This window comes from Thunnus albacares, chromosome 8 (genome assembly GCF_914725855.1).
Source record: "Thunnus albacares chromosome 8, fThuAlb1.1, whole genome shotgun sequence".
Classification (NCBI taxonomy): Eukaryota; Metazoa; Chordata; class Actinopteri; order Scombriformes; family Scombridae; genus Thunnus; species Thunnus albacares.
In genome coordinates, this window is record NC_058113.1 from 10095503 (window position 1) to 10113796 (window position 18294).

The 18294-nt window shown below is 38.1% G+C and overlaps 1 protein-coding gene across 1 annotated transcript; it reads left to right on the plus strand.

Moving 5' to 3' along the window:
- Nucleotides 1-37: 37 nt before the first annotated feature.
- hpn (hepsin) lies at nt 38-17492 on the plus strand. The gene is made up of 13 exons (XM_044359689.1): nt 38-429; nt 1741-1885; nt 10105-10212; nt 10422-10463; nt 10857-10986; nt 11069-11188; nt 11385-11425; nt 13556-13721; nt 14038-14228; nt 15380-15475; nt 15757-15899; nt 16190-16354; nt 16806-17492. Exons 2-13 carry the CDS (start codon nt 1849-1851, stop codon nt 16848-16850), a joined length of 1284 nt encoding a protein of 427 aa, XP_044215624.1. The 5' UTR covers nt 38-429; nt 1741-1848; the 3' UTR covers nt 16851-17492.
- The last annotated feature ends 802 nt before the right edge of the window (nt 17493-18294 follow it).

Consider the following 18294-nt stretch of genomic DNA (forward strand, 5'->3'; position numbering starts at 1 on the left):
CCCTCTCTTCTGCGCAGCAGACCGCTTACAGGACGTACACACACACACACACACACACGCACACACACACAGCGAGAAACTTGGGATAAACTTTCACAGACTTTGTCCCAGATTTGTCCAGTTTTCCAAATGTTTCTCTCTTTTTTATTAGAAGCGGGCGCCGGAGGTTTTGGTTGATAGGAAAGGCTAAAAAACTGAAATCTTTGGCTACCTTTTTTCCACTTTTTCCTCGGGGTCAGTAACCTGTGAAGGGAACAAAAAAAGGGATTTACTGAAAAACTGGGATTTATCTGTTCTGTCGTCTACACAGTATTGTCGTCTAACATCGAGACAGAAGACAGTTTTTCCTTTTTTATGTACCAGTGGACCTAAAAAAGAAGACATTTTTCCCCTGAAGGAGAAGGCCAGGACTCCACCTGCCGCAGACAGGTGAGTCACTGTATCAAACACCTGTTTTAGCTGTTAAGTTTTATGCTAAGTCTGAAAAGGCTTTTTTCAGTGAAATAAAAGAGGTAATTTAATTATTTCAACATAGTTTATCGTGCTGAAACTTTTAATGCCCTTTGGTCCGTTGAACCTGATCTCTGTCTCAAGACCTCTGGAGTCTAAAGGGCTTATAAGATGTAAATATCACAGCAACGATGAAATAGCCTATTATTCTCTGTATATTATACTGTATAGAGATAGAAGACAACACCTTTCTAAAATTACTAAACTGAAGATATAAGAAGGCTTTAAAATGGTCCCATATGACTTCATCTCTGCTGTTTACAGGACAGTGAATACATAACTGGTTTAACTTTTGCTGATGATTAATGAACCCAGCAGTCGGTCTACTGTGGTGTAATCAAGAGCTTGTTTACATGGAATCGAAATGCATTTGTAGCTCATTTATCATACAGAGTTAATTCACATAGGGACTTAATACATTTCTATTTTCAGTGTCAGTTTTCCAGTTTCCATCTCAGACATAATTAGTTACAATGACAGTTTAGTAGTAGACCAGACTATCTGGAAGGATGGACCCTTTATTGAGTGGGTCTTGAGTATGTATGTGTATTTATGTGTATGTTGCTGCTCCGAAACAAACATCTGATCAGGGCTGTAACTAACAGTTATTTTCATTATGATTAATCTGTCACTCATTTTCTCGATCAATCGATTATTCGTTTGATCTACAACATATCAGGAAACAGTGAAAAATACCCATCACAATATTCTGGAGCACAGTGTGGTGTCATTAATTGTATTGTTTTGTCCAATAAACAGCACAAAACCCAAAAATATTGTAAAACCAAGAAAAGCACACACATTCACATATAAGAATTTGGAGTTTTTGTCATTTTGGCTTTAAAAATGACCTAAATGATAAATGGATTATCAAAATAGTTGCCTAGTAATTTTCTTTTGATTGACTAATCGATTAATTGGCTAATCATTGCAGCTCTACATCTGATGGAACCTTTAGGGCATATCAAATAAGAATATAATATTATCCAAAAAAAGTAATATTACTTAGTAACAGTGTAATTATAAGTATAGTTAGCATCTTAGTAGCTATATTATGAAACATGATTCTACTAGTATGTGGTAAAAATAGTTAATCTCACTTTATATTATGTATTGTATTCATATTTGATATTATGTATCTGTCTGTGTATCTATCTTGGAAAAGTTTATTGAAAAAAAAGTTAATATAACACACAGTTTGGTGTATGACACTTGATATTATTTTAACAGGCAAACGGGACTGTTGAGGGCTTAAACCACCTGCCCCGAGGAATCAAGGAAAGAAGAAAGGAAGGAGATCGTTGTCCACAGTCGCCCTCTGCTTCCTACTCTGTACAGATGTATGCTGAGAAAGTTGTGACAGAGGGGAAGATGGGTGAGTGCACATATTGCATTTACCATCAAGCTTCCTCTCACTCTCACCACCCCTCCCTACACACAAACACACACACACACACACACACACACACACACACACACACACACACAGATTAAAATGCTGTGCTGGTCATCCTGCCTGTTTTTTGTATTTGGGACCAGACATCAGTCCACCTGACAGTTAACCATTAACCAGTGTGTTCAAAGCTGGCTGGTTTTGTCTCTGATGTTCTCTTGATTTATTTTTGAGGTTTGTCTTTCAGCCTGAAAATACATACATTCATAGATCATTTTATTTCGAAGTTTTAACCCAAATGTGATAGTGATTGTTTTACATCATCTCTCTGCCATTTGATTTGTTAAAGTTCAAAGGGCAGCAGGTAAAATTTTGTTCTCTGACACATTTTCTTGTTAAATCTATGTAGTAAGAGAGGAGACAGTAGTGTTCACCATCATACTGCTATAACTCACACAGCATTGCAACACTATATTTACAGCACGAAAAAACAAACAATTTTAAGTTCTCCTACTGTACCTTATTCTAGCAAACATACCTCCCATCAGCATCAGTGGGACGCTACATTTAAAAGGAAACCAGAAAATCCACCTCTGCCTCCCTGTTAGTTGGCATTAGCTGTAATGCAGTGTTGTGGTGTTGAAGTATTGGCCAAAGTTTACATATTTATGGCTCTTAATGAGTTTACTGCAAATTATATGGTGCTTTTATGGAAGTAAAGATAAGATTAATGTGTATTACTGTTGCTAGAAAGCACTCATGTCAGTGTGAACTGTAAAACTCTGTGTTGGTGACACATAAAGAAATATGCTGACCACTGACAAACTCCTGTAGTAAGTTAAGGGCTTGTTTCTACCTTTTGGAATGATGTTAAAACTTTTTTCTCCAGGATAAAATCTTTTAAAGGTGGTGACAACAAATTCAACTACCTCACTCTTAATTTGTTTTATCACATAAACTCACTAGATAAGAGTATGAGTACCTACCTTGTACTGGGGACAAACTGAGTGCCGGCACAAAGGAGAAGCTAGTTGTCTCTCATAAAGGGAAATTGTCTTCATCCGCAAATTAACATCATCTCCATATCCTCCATTGTTCTCGTCAAATAGGCTCTCTTGTTGATTTGGCACTTGTGCTTCTGTGTCTGAACATGGTCAGCTAGATGTTTGGTTTTGTAGTTTCTCTTGCGTGGCTGAAGGAAGTCCACCCCAGATGTAGTAAATCAGGCTGTCCGAGGTGTGTATAATTACAAGAGAAACAGAAACACTTACAGCATAGCAGAGGAGTGACGCATATGGTGTGGCTTACGTTGTATACAGTATGTCTGTGCTAAGATTGGGTGGGACATCACCTATTTTTAAAAACAAGCTTTGTTTACCTTCATTATGACATGCTTCTACATCATACAGGTGTGAACAAGCAGAGAAACACAACTGTGCATGCTCACACGCAAAATCTCTTGTCACATATCTTTTCAATCAAACTAGTATTTGCTGCACAGTATGATTGTGTTTATTTTTACCCTTTCACTATGGCAACCACTTAAAGTATGAGTCACAGCTATTGCTGTGTCTTCAACTGTGTGTATGTGAGGTCTCCTTGTTTTGCTACACTGTTATCTTTGCTTTAACCCACTCTTACCACACCTATGTTCAAGTCAGTCTACTCAGGAAGATAACAGTCTTCACTACATATTTTCAAAACCCTTTTTTTCTATTTAAATTGGAATGAATATATGTTGATTTAAACCCACCCCTGTTTTTAATGGACCAGATACATACAAAGTGTGAAAGCAGTTTTAGGATGTGTTTCCCAAAGTCCAAATGTCAAGAGGACAAAGAATAATAGATGCTGACTCTGCAATGAGATGTGGATTGGGTCAGGAGATTGAATAAACATCATCCTAACATAAAAACCAATATTTCCAAGGTCAAGAATGAACTTTTGTGCCTAACTTTGAGCTAAAATGGATAAGAAGTCCTAAAAGTGCAGTTGATGAAATTATAATAGATCACAGATCCAACTGCATGACAACTGAGTAAACTTTGTCTGCTGATGAAAACAGTATCTTATGATTAGAAGCTCTGGGAGGCTAGAAAGCAAACCTAAAGTGAAAATTGTTTTGTCAAATCAACCCAGTTCTCAAGGGTTCTCCACAGAGAAACAGACTTCTACCTCCAAAAAACACTGACCCCTGAGACAGCCTTTCTGTTTCACTTTGAGAAACCTTTTTGGGAGTTTTGTAGATCTATTATATCATATATTAGCCTAGAAGTTTAGTCTAGAAAGATCCTGCAGACAAAAGAAAAATACCTTATGTTGTTATGTGTATTTAATTTTAGATTAATTATAATTTAGTAGATAAAGTGGTGATGTGATGTGGACAACAGAAAGGAGGTGTTTTCTAAATACAGTCTGTGTTGTCCTACTTGGTTTGGTAAGTGCACTTACAGTTCGCATGTGCTACACAGCTGCATCTCCTCACCCACCACCGAGGTGCTTCAGTGTGAGCGTGTAAAGCGTGCAAAGTGAAGGGTATCCCATAACATACTAGAGAATGAGTAATGACACAGTAACCCTTTTCCACCCTGCTGACGCTTGCTGGTCACATGACTCATGGAGGAGAATAGAAATAACCCCAAAATAAAATGTATGTTCCACAGGAATGGTTCAAAGAAGTCACGGAAATGATGATTTATTATTATTCAGTGTTTAAACTGTCCAGTCATTCATGTAGTCTGTATTGTAAAATATTCCAGCTATACAACAACAGTTGCCTTATGATTATTTGTTGAAAATAAGTAGATCACATTAGTTTTGATCAAGTAATATGTTCAAATTGCAATATCCATACAGATTATTTGTTTTTATAACACAATAATCCTTTAATGGATTTCAGAGAGAAGATTATAATAGAAACAAATGGTGAAATGTGTTGGACTTACATAAATCAGATGACCTGATCCCACTAACATATCTCCCAGAACATCATCAACATTTAAATTGTGGGTCAATGCTTGAATATTTAATGCTTGTTAGATTTCTTCTATTGTAGGTGAAATCAACTATATCTGTTTTTTTTAAATGTTCTATATTATAATTGGTATTATATCTATACTAAAATCTCAGGTACTCCCCCAAACTGCAACCTAATCCACACCACACCATGCCACATTCATCAGCACTAAATACTAGTGATTGTAGAAGAACCATACCTCATAATAGAGCCACACACTGGAGGAGAAGGTGGTCTCGGATAGAAGTGGACACAATAGAGTGCTTGTTCTGTCCTGCAATGTGATTGGGGTATTTCCTGGAAACCACAATCAGTAAGAATGAACACGAGCCTGGAATGTACCCCTGATAGTATGTCCCGAGGCTGTCTGGCGTTCATTGATCAGATACCACATTCAGTTCTTTTTATTTCACAGTTCTACCTTTTTCTGTCTGCATTTGCTTTGTCTCTCTTTCATATTTCGGGCTCCATTGGTAATCACAATTTTACAACCCAAGGAACAGTAACACCATTATCATGCTGACTGGAAGTTTGAAGCCTGAGGAAGGGAAGGGAAAGAGAGGACAGGTACGAACTGGGAGGAGGAGAAATGAAGCACAAAGAGGTAGGGAGGTATAAGAAGAGAAATGTTAACAGGGGAGAGCCATGAAAAAGGTAAATGCTGTCAGTGAGAGGTTGTGGTGCAGAGGGAGGGAGCAGATGTGAGGAGATAGTAGAGAAGAACGTTAAGGTCACAGGAGTAGCAGGTCTACACAGCTATCAAGTTTCTCTGATTACAAAGTAGAAATGCAGCAACTGTGGGACCAAGCAGTGTCAGTGGTTCTGAACAACACTAGGTCCTTGTCAGTCCTGAGTCGTTTACTTCCACAGATCAGGAGACAGGCTCAGAAATATTCATCTGAGTGGAGAAAACTGACTGTGTGTAACTGTGCAGGGTCATTCTGGTTCTGCACCCGGTATGCAAGAACACCTAAAAATGCCTCCTATCTTACTGGTGTTGATGTTGTGTGTATAAGAGAGGCAACACACACCTCATATACATTTTCATTTTTATTGGCCCGATGTAGTCACAACTCCATGAAAATATGGCTGCAAATAACAATTATTTCATTATTGATTTAACTGTGATTATTTCTTTCAGTTCAGTGGTAGTAAGATGTAAATAACTTAGCAAAATATTACCATTAATTTTCTAAATGTGTTTTTTGTCAATTAACTACTCAACTAATTGTTTCAGTGCTACATTAAAAAAAACTTTTTTTAACAAAAATATATTTAATAAATATATATATTCTTAATTTAATTATTAAATGAAATACATTTAAATCTAAAATAAATTTAATTTATTTTAGTTTTAATTAATACTTCAAAGTTCTTGCCTCAGACAGTGAAAATGGTAGGAATATAAGACAGCATGGAACATGTTGGAGGGACACAGAGCCAGGAAGGAAACTGGGCATGTAGGATGTTTTCTCTGGCTTGGTAGCCGACGCTTATAGACTTACAGTATCTCTGTAAGCTGATGGATGGCAGCATTGTTACAGTCATGATTATCTGATGCAATGTAGTGAACAGCAAATCCACTTAAACAGAGCATGCTGCTCTTACTTTTCTACCATTAATAACAACAGAAACAATCGCCTATTATTTTTGATAAACAGAAACAGACATAATTATTTTCAAATGTATTAGGAATGAAAGACGAGTGAGTCTAACACGTGCCCACAAAAAAGTCTCAAGTGGTCTAGGTTCAACTCGTCACCCCGACAGGTCTTTGGCACGTCATAGCTGGAAAAACACAGCTGTAATTAATGACATTAATAATGGCTGCGTTCAGTTTAGGCGTTTCAGTTCCAGGGTCTTGCTATTGTGCATTGGTGTTCACTGTCATAGCTTAAATGTAGTAAAGACATCATTAATGTTATTAGTAACAGCTGTGATTTTCCTGCTATGACAAGTCAAATGTCTGCTGTGAAAAATACCTGTAACAATGACTTACACCCATGGATTCAGGGAAAAAATAATTCATTTTAAAGACCCTGCACAGCTGTGGTTCTGGTCTTTTTCACAGAGGACATTTTGACATGTCAAAGCAGGAACAGCACAGGTGTGAATAATGAAATGAATGATGGCTGAATTCTATATATCTGCTTCAGTTCCATGCATGCTGTCACACTGTCATGACTTATTCAGACACTTGAATAGAAAAGAGCCATTGTTAATGATATTAGTAACACCTGTGATTTTCCGATCTTTTAGGGTGAGAGCAAGGTTTTCCCTTCCTATCTAACTCAAAGGAGGGCCACCTTTGCATTACTGGCTGCCGCCTTTGTTGAAAATTCAAACGTGATGTTGACCGAACGAAGAAGGCGGAACTCAACTGTGAGGGATGTGTAGCACCTGGACAGTCTACAGTGCGCACACATGCTAGTTATCTTGTAATTCATCTTCAAAACAGGCAGCGGTTGCAAGCATCTTTTAATTTAATGACTAAATAATTACCTTTGCGAGATGAACGTGAAGTATATTGTGAACTTTCTACGCCATCACTCAGAGACTATCATTAGCGGAGTGGAGCAGCGATCAGCAGTAACAAACGAGATCAGTTGACCAACACACACTCCAGCAATAAACAACTTAAACCAACTCTGAAGTGCAGAAAATAACTCAGTACTCAGTCTGTTTCACCTCAAAAACTGCTCAGCATCTTGGACAGTGATGTCTTTCCCCGGAGCTAACGGTGCAGCACAGAGGCTGCTCTCTGCTGCTGGAGATAAAACTTTAATAACACAGCGGAGCACTCTGCCTCCCCCTCAGTTTGTTATTCTCATACAGGCAGGAGACTGTAAGATGCTTTCAGATTGATTGATTTATTAATTAGTGCAGTCAACTTTTTAAAATGAAAAGGCTGGTGACCATTTATCTTATCTGCCAGTTATGTTTCATATTGTATTAAGGACTAAGGACACCAGTGAATGGTTTGGCACACAATATACTGGAGCATGAGACTGAAAATTGTGGCCCCTTTTCTATTCATTGAATTAAGAATAGTTTCTGAATCGAATTGGCACCCAAGTATTGTAATAGTATCGATTGATTTGATTGATTTTTTTCACTTAAGTGCACAACATTCTAACAAACCATGTACACCACACCACTCACGTTCTCCAGCCTTTGCCACCTTTGTCTCAAAAAAATCCAGGGAAAACCCTGGGAGAGACAACTTATACAATCTTATTATGTGACGTCTTTCATGACCTCATATAATTCCCACCATACTGTAGCAACCAACCTCAAATTGGGCAGAAGCCTAATCAGCCATAATAACTGAAAACACCTGTGTGGGTGTGTAGAGCCTTTAATGGGAAATACTCAGCAATATAATCACTCTGGCTTGTTCCATATGAATGTCATATTTGTGTTTGGCAGGCACATTAAGTTTTTAGTCTTACAAAATAAAAACAACAATGACCCTCTCTCATTAAAACATTAGATAGCATGATGTAACTCATGAAGGCGGCATGACTCACAACTGACTCAGTCTGTCTGTGTCAAAATTTGGAACCCTAACCTCCTGCCTTTGTGTGCACTGTTGCTCTAACATTGATGGTGAAGATGATGATGACCCTGTGTGTTTGTGTAAAATGGTTGGTGGTCGGAAATGAAATGAGCTGAGCTGTGTTTAGTGATAAGGGTCGGGATGTGCTTGGCAGGCTGACAGCTCACATAAAAAGAGAATTTTTGTGAATTTATGTTCAGTGGTGTTAGCATATTTTTCTCCTCGTCTCATCTCATTTTCTCTCATAACTAATAAGACTAATTAGAGTTTTGTTCCATCGTAACAGTCCTAGTAAACCTTGTGAGTAAGCCAGCATGCACAATACCAGGCCCCTGGAGCTGGCACACCTGAAGGGAATTTAACCATTGTTAATGTTATTAGTTGCACCTGTGCTATTCCTGTTATATGTCAAGTTGTCTGTGGTGCAAAATGCATATTAACTTAAAGTTTTGGGTCAAGTTGACAAACTCTGCTCAGAGCAGATGATACACGGGACAGACGTGGTACTATATCCCAGTTTGAGAGTTTGTTCTGGCTTTGTGGAGAAATGCTAGACTTTAGACTATTGATCTAATCAGTGTCATTTGTACTTTTCAGTCTGTGCCAGGAAATGTGCTGTTATGCCCCTCACATTGGGACAATATGCTGACAGCAGTCACTTTCCTGATGTTTGTTGTAGGGTGGCTTAAGAGTCCAAAAAAGAGCCCAAATTAAATACTAGCAGTCTGAATGTTTGCCATGTATTATTTTGTCCAACATCTATGTGAATGAATAAATGTGAGGAAGAACACGGTTCACTTCAGTAATATTTACTCTTTTGATTTCATCATCTAAACCGTCTACTCTTCAGCCACTTCGCTGTGTTTGTTATGTAAGTAGTGCAGTGCCCGTTCAAAATATGCCTGTTCAGATCGAGCTGATTGCTTATTATTTCTCAAAAACCACATATACATTAAGTATCAATTGACAAATGTATCAATTAAAATCATAAGCGATTAATCAATTAAATGGTTTAAATCCAGACAGAAACTTAACCAGTGAGACTAATCTGAGGTTGAGCCGTAGAAGCAGTTCACAGCCTTCCATTGGTTGATTCTGCTGCCAATCAAACATGTCTGCACGCATTGGCTAGTTTTACTGCCTCCATCTCTGTTTTTTTCCCGTGTGTGCTCATTCTTCTCTCAGGCAGTTTAACTGAGCGGGGTGCGTAACTTTGTCCTGCTCAGCAAGTCAGAGCCCAGAAGCCCCGTCCCGCTGTGATGTGACAGTGTTTATATCAAACAGCCCCCACTGCACTCAGACACGGAGCTGAGCAGCTTGCTGTTTGCTTGTTTATTCAAAGTTTATGTGTTACGTGTTCAAATTGCACCAAATTTGACACTTGGGTCCCCAGCAAAACCCACTGAGTGTGAAGTTGATTGGATGAACGGTCTGAGAGATCTGCAAAGGACAAACAGACAGACAGACACACAGACACACAGACAAAGACTCCTTCCTTTATAGTTAGATGTTAAAAGCTGCTGTGTATGTGCACTGACATGTAGGCATGCTTTCATGTGTGTGTCTCTGTCTGTGTATACATACTGTCAAATGTGTGTAAGTACATTCATGTGTGTGTGTGTGCAGGGAGCAGGGGAATCTCACTGACCTGTGTGTTGACCCCGTGTCGGGTGATTGGAGTGTGCGTGATGCTGATGACCTTGGGAGGCATTGGAGCAGCAGTCTGGGCCGTAGGTCAGACCACATGTCAAACCACACACACACACACACACACATACACATAGATACACACACTTTTTGTCAAACATGCAGTATGAATATAATATATTGTTTCTGATATTTAAAGACTTTTCTATGTTCTTCAGTTGTCTTTGATAATTTGCATTCATACATTGTATTGTCCTCAATAAACGCCTGCTGTTTTTCTTATTACTCTTCTGTAGTTCAATATTGCACAATGGAAGAAGACACAGGACTCTATGATGGTGAGTTACAGAGGACAGAGTGATGGTTTCAAATGAACTGATTTCTAATAAATATTGTAATACCAAATGTGAAATGTCATATACTGCTAGGATAATATCTCTACAGTTTCATTTGCTGCATGAAAGCTGCAAATTGGGATTATAACAAGAAAAATGCTGCCTGAATGTGCATTACATATTTTACCGCCTGTACGAAAAGTAAAGGTTTGCAGAATATCAAGAATTATTAGTTTTGGTTTGATCCCTGTTTTTTTGTGTTTTTTTTTAAGATTTTCACAATTTTTGTTGCTACAGTTACTTAAATGAAAAAAATATCCAATGTTGCAGATGAGAAATTATCAGTGTAAAATAAAGGACTAAAAAGGACTAAAATCTTGATATTATCTTTTGCAGTCCAGGTAAATTCTGCTGACCAGCGTCTCAGAGTCTTTGACTCCACCCAGAGGCGGTGGCGTCAGGTGTGTTCCTCGTCAGCCAATGAGCTGCTAGCTAGCATCAGTTGTGAGGAAGTTGGCTTTGTCAGGTGAGATAGTTTTAGAATCCGATCACAATGTTTTCAGGCAGCATTGTACGATACAGAACTAACGTGTGTGTGTTTGTTGTAGTTTTGTGAATTACTCAATCACATCAGTGCCAGAGGCCAGTGGAGATGGTGGAGAGTTCTTCTGCGTCAGACAGGAAGAGCTCAGCTACGGCAAGAAAATCAAAGACTCGTTGTTCCCATGGTAACAAACACCTGTCTGTTTGATCCTTGAAGCAGTCTAACCTTTCACTACACTGTCCTCTCTGTCGCTCTTCCTGGCTTTTCTTTCGCTTGTCTACTCGGTTAACATAGAGAAAGACGAACAGTGACTTAAACTCAGTTTGGATGTTTTCTTTTCTCTGTCAGGCTGTTACTAACTCTGTTTGTCTTTGTTTCAGTGACTGTGAGAGCAGGGAGGTTCTCACACTGTTGTGCCAAGGTAAGACATGAGCCCGGATCTACGCTTATGCTGTCTGACACACTGGCACACTTTATACTCCACTACCTTACACAAACCTCTCATCTTTCACCACATTCAGGGCCTGTAATCCTCCTAAACTTTATTATTTGCGCTTCTTATTCTTTCTGTTTGAAATGTTCTTCATAGCCTGAAATCTGTCACCCCTTCTTTGGAAGGCTCTCAAGGATTTGGGTTATAGTAAAACTATAAAAACCAGGTCTGCTAGGCTCAGCTAAGAGGTGAACAGTAAAGTCACATCAGGCGAAACTGAAGTGGCTGACTATTTTACTACAGTAGCTAAAAATCTTGTAGCTTAACTCCCTGATCACTTGGATATATTCAATGAGGAGCAGAAACAGAGGCACTACTGGCAATTTGGCCATCAGACAAGATCCTTTTATTTTAGTAAAGTGAGTGACGGTAAGGTCCTGAAGAGACTTCAGGAACACAATACTAGTAAAGCTGCAGGTCTAGATAATATTCAAGCCAGGTTTCTTAGAGACGCTGCAGATATTATTGCTCCATCTGTTACACATATAATAAATATGTCAATAGAGCGAGTTCTCCCCCTCTATAGGAAGGGTAGTAAGATAGATGAGGAGAACTATTGACCAGTTTCTATTTTATGTGTAGTGTCAAAAATAGTGGAAAAAATAATTCATGAACAGATTGAGGAGTATATCCAAAACAATAATATTTTATTTCAGTTTCAGTCAGGATTTAGAGAATCTCACTCTACCAAATCCTGCCTGTTGTTTCTGACAGACAAAATCAGAAAGGAAATTGACTCAGGTAAACTGGTTATGTTAGACCTGTAAAAGGTGTTAGACACAGTAGATCATTGGATTTTAATTTACAAATTAAAACTTCTGGGTTTTAAGGCTATGGCCATTAGGTGGGTTAAATCCTATCTTGCTGATAGATATCAAAGGGTTGATGTCAATGGGACGTTATCCAGTCCAAAACCTATGACTTGTGGTGTCCCGCAGGGGAGTGTTTTAAGGCTGTTATTGTTTTTATTATGTATCAATGACCTTAATTCAGCCTGTTCTTGTGATATATTTTTATACACTGATGATGTTGCATTACTAATATCCCATAAATAAAAAGTAGTGGAAGATACCTTGAGCACAGAGATTCAAAAGGTTGCGAGGTGGCTCTCGGATAATAAACTTTCCCTTCATGTAGGAAAGACAGAGGTCATCCTCTTTGGGACACAAATTAAATTAAGAAATTCTTCTAATTTAATAGTTATAGGTGGTCAGACATCAATCTCTTCAGAATCTCCCGTAAATTTTCTGGATTATCTTTTATCAGGGGAAGACATGACTTTAAAAGCTCTGAACAAAAAAGTGTAATCGTTGGATATGCCATCCTTAAAAACTCTAGCTGGAGCATTGGTGCCACTTTGATTATGCTGCCACCTTTTGGTACAGTAGCTCCTCACAGTCTCTTAAAGTTAAATTACAGACTACACAAAATAAGTGAATGAGTTGTTTTACAGCCGTCCCCCATCATCGCACATCTCGATGCAGTTCATTTCAAAAAATTAAATCTTCTCCCTATGGATAAAAGGGTGGTGCAAATTAAAATGGGTATTTCCCAGAGGACTGTGTATAAATCTGCACCTCCCTACCTATCCAACCATTTTAATCTAGTAAAAAAACAACCACAAAACTAGAGGCAGTTGAACAAATATTATTCCTAAGAGATTTAAACCATAACATAACAAACATAACAAACAAATATAATAACATCAAACAAAATGCGTTTTTATACAGCTGCATGTCAATGGAACAAGCTGCCTATCTCACTCAAGCTAAACCCAGTTGAGAGGAGTTTTAAATCAGATCTCAAGAAATGGTTGTTAAATAACTTTTATATATACAAATGCTTGATGTTTTACTGTCTGTTTGGGTTTTTTAAGTTTAATGTCAATCCTGCTTGACACTTTCTTATTCAGTCTGCCATCTTGTACTGCAATAGAAGACCACAGTAGAAATAAGCCCTAGGGCTTTTTGGTGTATTTTAATCCTTGACAATTATAAAAATCTTATATGCTTTCCTTATATGCTTTCCTCTCTCTGTTGAACCTCTCCACCTCGACAGACTGCGGCAGGCGTAGTTTTGCAGCAGACCGCATAGTTGGTGGTGTGGATGCCAGGCAGGGTAGCTGGCCTTGGCAGGTCAGCTTGCAGTACGATGGAGTTCATCAGTGTGGAGGATCCATCATTTCAAACCGCTGGATTGTCTCTGCAGCTCACTGCTTTCCCGAGTAAGTGACTGAGCTGGATTTTATACATAAAGTTGACTTTTAAGACCATAATAGACAAATTTGATTATTTTATAGATTTCGTAATGTAGAAAATTTGTTGTTAATGTAAATTACTGTATATATTGTCATTGTTTACTCATACTGTTTGTCATCATCAGCAACTCTCATTATCAGACTGCTCTGGTCTAAATATGCCTGCTCCATCTGTGTTTAGGGTGGATATGTCTGTGAATTTTTAAAAGTGTTTGTGCTAAAACTGAAAAAGCCTCTAAAACTTGCAGAACATCATTGTTTATCACCTCTCTATATAAATTAGACGGTACCGGTTCGTTAATCGCTGGCGTGTGCTGCTGGGCTCCATCTACAATAAACCAGTCAACGCCAATGTGGCAGAGGTGAAAACCATTGTTTACCATAGCAGCTACCTGCCCTTTGTAGACGCTAACATTGATGACAACAGCAGGGACATTGCTGTTCTGGCTCTCACCCAACCTCTCACCTTCAATGGTAAGACACAGTGGCACAGACATGCATGCATATTAATCATCTACACACATGGTGTATTTGATCTCATGATGACAGTGATAAGGAAGAATAGCAAAGGAAAGGAGAGAGGCAGAGAGAGTCAGTCATCAAGGCCATCTGCCTACTGTTGGTTTTCTGTTTCCTAGATTAAAGTCAGCAGGACAAAAATCCTTTTTATCCAACATTAATAAATCAGGATTGACAGGATGTAACCACAGGTTCTGCTTGTCCCTGATGCTTTCTGTCTGTCTCTCAGGGCTTCCCAAGTGAATTATCCTCACTCTAATAATGAGAGGGATACAGTAATTCCTGTAAAAGTCATTTGTCATCCACTCTGATCTTACTGTAATCTGTTGATGCAAGGGGAAGGATGAGAGGAATTACAAGTGTGATTTATACCAGCATTTAAGGTTTGATTTTTCCACCATTTTTTTTTTTTTGCTCTATAGATACATTCTTTTCTTTAGTCAGGAGTAGAGTGAGAGTTTTTGTTCATATCTACAGTAAGTAACAGCTCATTAAACATTTTTAAATGTATTTAGTATTGTCGTTTATTTTGAGAGAATTACAAATTTACAGTATTTACACCATCTGTACTGACTAAGAAGAGAAAACAAGATAATTAGCACTGCTGAAATATGAATTAAGAGGAGCAAGGCAGTGTTTCTGAAATGTAAATGAGATTTGTTTTACAGTCACCTTTGAAAATGTGGTGATACTGTATAGTGTAGTTAGTGTTTATGTCGGGCAATGAGTTTTTAAATGTGGATTAATGAACATATAAAGTTCACAGATACTTTGCAGATACAATGCACTGTTTATTGTCAGTCATGTCTGACATCTTGTGTTTGGCATTTATAACTACAACCACAGCATGATGTTTATTTGAGAAAAAAAGTGATGTGAAGTGAAGTGTTTGAGTACTCTGTTTTATTATTGTTGTTAAACTTCCACTTGCAAAACAACATGTTTTCATAACCTGCAGCTGCTTTATCTTTCTGTACTTCCTTCTGTGCTTCAGTTTTTGTGGTGTGGATGATCAGCTGTTTGACTCTTGTTTACACTGACATGCAGGTGGTGGTGGTAACAAACATGTGTTTGCTTCATGCATATGTATATGTGCCTGTGTTTAGAATACATCCAGCCTATTTGCCTGCCAGTATATGGTCAAAGACTGATTGATGGACAGATTGGAACAGTAACCGGCTGGGGAAACGTAGGATACTATGGTGAGTCTACGTGTTATTACAGCTTTACAACACACTGCAGAAATGACCTTTGGATCACATTTTTGTACTCTTTGACTTCTTTGATTTAAAAAAAAATATTTATCTAGGCCGTCCACTTGTCGCTTTATAGCTGTTGTATTTTGTTGGTAATGAAGTCAATGTTCTCCTCATTACAACACACAACAGTACATACTGTAGTTTAACATAAAAGTGTAGAAAAGTGTGGTTCTACCTCAGTGCAGATAGGTGCTGTTAACTGTTTTGATGTTCCTCACTCTCAGGTCATCTAGCAGATGTTCTTCAGGAAGCGAACGTCCCCATCATCAGTGACGCTGTCTGTAATGCTCCTGATTACTATGACAACCAGATCACCACCAGTATGTTCTGTGCTGGTTATGAGAAAGGAGGCACTGATGCCTGCCAGGTCCGTGTGTATCTGTGTTTATGCAACAAATGTTTGTGTATATACAGTGTGTGGGCCAAAACAAACTCTTAAACTTGTGTGTGGGTTTCCAAATGAGGTACTGTATCATCTTGACATTTTCTTGAGTACGACTGTCCTCTTAAGTTAATCTGATTCCTACAGTATGTGTGTCCAATGCATTTACAACATGTTATTACATCCCTGTTAATTTTAGTTCTGAATATGCTCACCTAAAATGAGTAGTTTATGGTAATGTGTGTGTGATCTGCTATAATCCTGTGTGGTTTCAGGGAGACAGCGGTGGTCCTTTTGTGGCAGACGACTGCTTGTCTAAGAGCAGTCGGTATCGTTTGCTGGGGGTGGTGAGCTGGGGAACCGGTTGCGCCATGGCAAAGAAGCCTGGTGTCTATACCAGAGTGTCCCGATTTCTGCCCTGGATATCTACGGCCATGAGGGTGAGAGACCTGACGCTTTTTATTTTACTGTTTTTATTGTATTTTTTTGTATTCCTGTATTACTAGTATGTTATTGTGTGGTTATAAACCCTCTGTAAACCACTCGCCAATGTACGGACATTTCTAACACATTCAAATACAAGCAGTCTCTATTCATATGCAGGCTGTGAGGAATTCCTCCTTTGGACTACAGTCAAAAATACATTTTTTGTCTGTTCTTAGTAAGAAAAATATCTGGTGTATTAGCTGTAACGCTGTACAGTCAAAGCATTTGGCCTTTGGCAAAAGTTAAAAAAAAAGTAATACACAGCATGTAAAGTAGAATGATCAGTAAAGAATGAAACAGATTTCTGAAATTAATGTTACATACATACATGCTTCAAGATTGAAGTTTTAGCTATCTACATCTAAGATTTCTTCCTGTGATACTGCTTTCATCTTTCTCCTGCAGAACTATCACAACTCACCAGGGGTTCACAAAATGGCCCGGACATGAGATTCCTGCACTCAAGTTTCTATTTTTCCTACTCTTGGATGATAATAAGGACAGACCCTGTAGATGTCAACAGGGAGTGTTACGACAGGGGGGATGAAAGGCTGTGATGTCCCCCTCTTATCATGGTTCCAGATTCATCTTCTTGCCTAAAACCGTACTGAGGATTCACCCACTTCCTGTAAATGTTAAATGTATACCAATATCTTACTCCTTAATGGATAACCTGTCAGAGCATTAAATACAGAAGCTACACAGAGCTATTTAAGAGATGTCATGAGCACAGAGTTGAACAGTATGAAGTTAAATATTGATAAAAAAGAGTTGTGCAGTTGTGGCACTATTTATATCCATACAATTCAAAATGATTCAATACATTAACTGTCATTATAAATTATGAGTGACGTGAAATCACAACAGATTCTGAAGGTAAAAGACTCACCATGAAGAGGTTTTACAGGATCTTGTTCCACATGAGTCAGTTTCTTCAGTGTCAGACTTCCTGATACCAGAGCACAGAGCGAGCCTGAGAATGAGAGAAGCCTGCACTGTTGATTTGTAATAAACATGAGTCTTGTGCAACCTCAGCAGTTTTAGTATTTTTAGCTTATGCAAGACACACACACACACACACACACACACACACACACACACACACACACACACACACACACACACACAGACAATTATAGATCTAACATATCACTACTTTAATGTCACAAATATGGCAAATCTTGAGTCTTTGTTGAAAGATTACAACATATCAAACTTTTCACATAGTAGGTATCTTATTTTATAATTAAAGTCTAACTTGTGTGATATGTCATGTTTTTTATATGCAGTAGCTTGACTCTATGATGAATAATTATCCGTACAAGTTCTGTCTTTATCAAATCCTCACATCGTGTTTAAGATGAACTGGTGAAGATGATGCTCATATTCAAAATCAGTATTTTGTTGTTTTTTTGTAAATATAAGTCAATGTCTTGTTTATGTAGTATGTTTTTTATTTTAGATGTGTCATAGATGTCGAAATGATCTGAAGATCTTAATGCCAAAAGTGCAATAACAACGATAATCATGTTCTCAGAAAAGACTTTACCTGTAATTACCAAAGTTCACCTTAACTGAGTATGTATTCTCATCCATGAGCAAAGTGTAGTATTATATACTAGAAGTGCTGTTCCTCCTCATATTTAACATATACCACAAAAAATCATTTCAGCAGTATGTTAAGTTTTTGGATTGTTGCTTACTTGTATGGTTGCGATTAAAGAGGTTTCTATACTACTGTTTATTTCTTCTACAAGGCAATAACTTATACATAAAAGTGAAGAGTATTTTTTTATTGGATCCACACATGAAGAGAAAATTAGTCCATTCTGACAAATCAGACTCAAAAAATACTAAAAAAGCTGTATTATTTGTGTAAATGCAGTCACAAAGT

What these genes read in the sequence shown, in the direction of transcription:
- hpn (XM_044359689.1), top strand. Translation starts at nt 1,849, where the DNA reads ATGTATGCTGAGAAAGTTGTGACAGAGGGGAAGATGG. An exon ending in AGACACAGGACTCTATGATG is followed by an intron (nt 10,464 to 10,856) that starts GTGAGTTACAGA and finishes TATCTTTTGCAG; the next exon opens with TCCAGGTAAATTCTGCTGAC. An exon ending in GAGGCACTGATGCCTGCCAG is followed by an intron (nt 15,900 to 16,189) that starts GTCCGTGTGTAT and finishes GTGTGGTTTCAG; the next exon opens with GGAGACAGCGGTGGTCCTTT.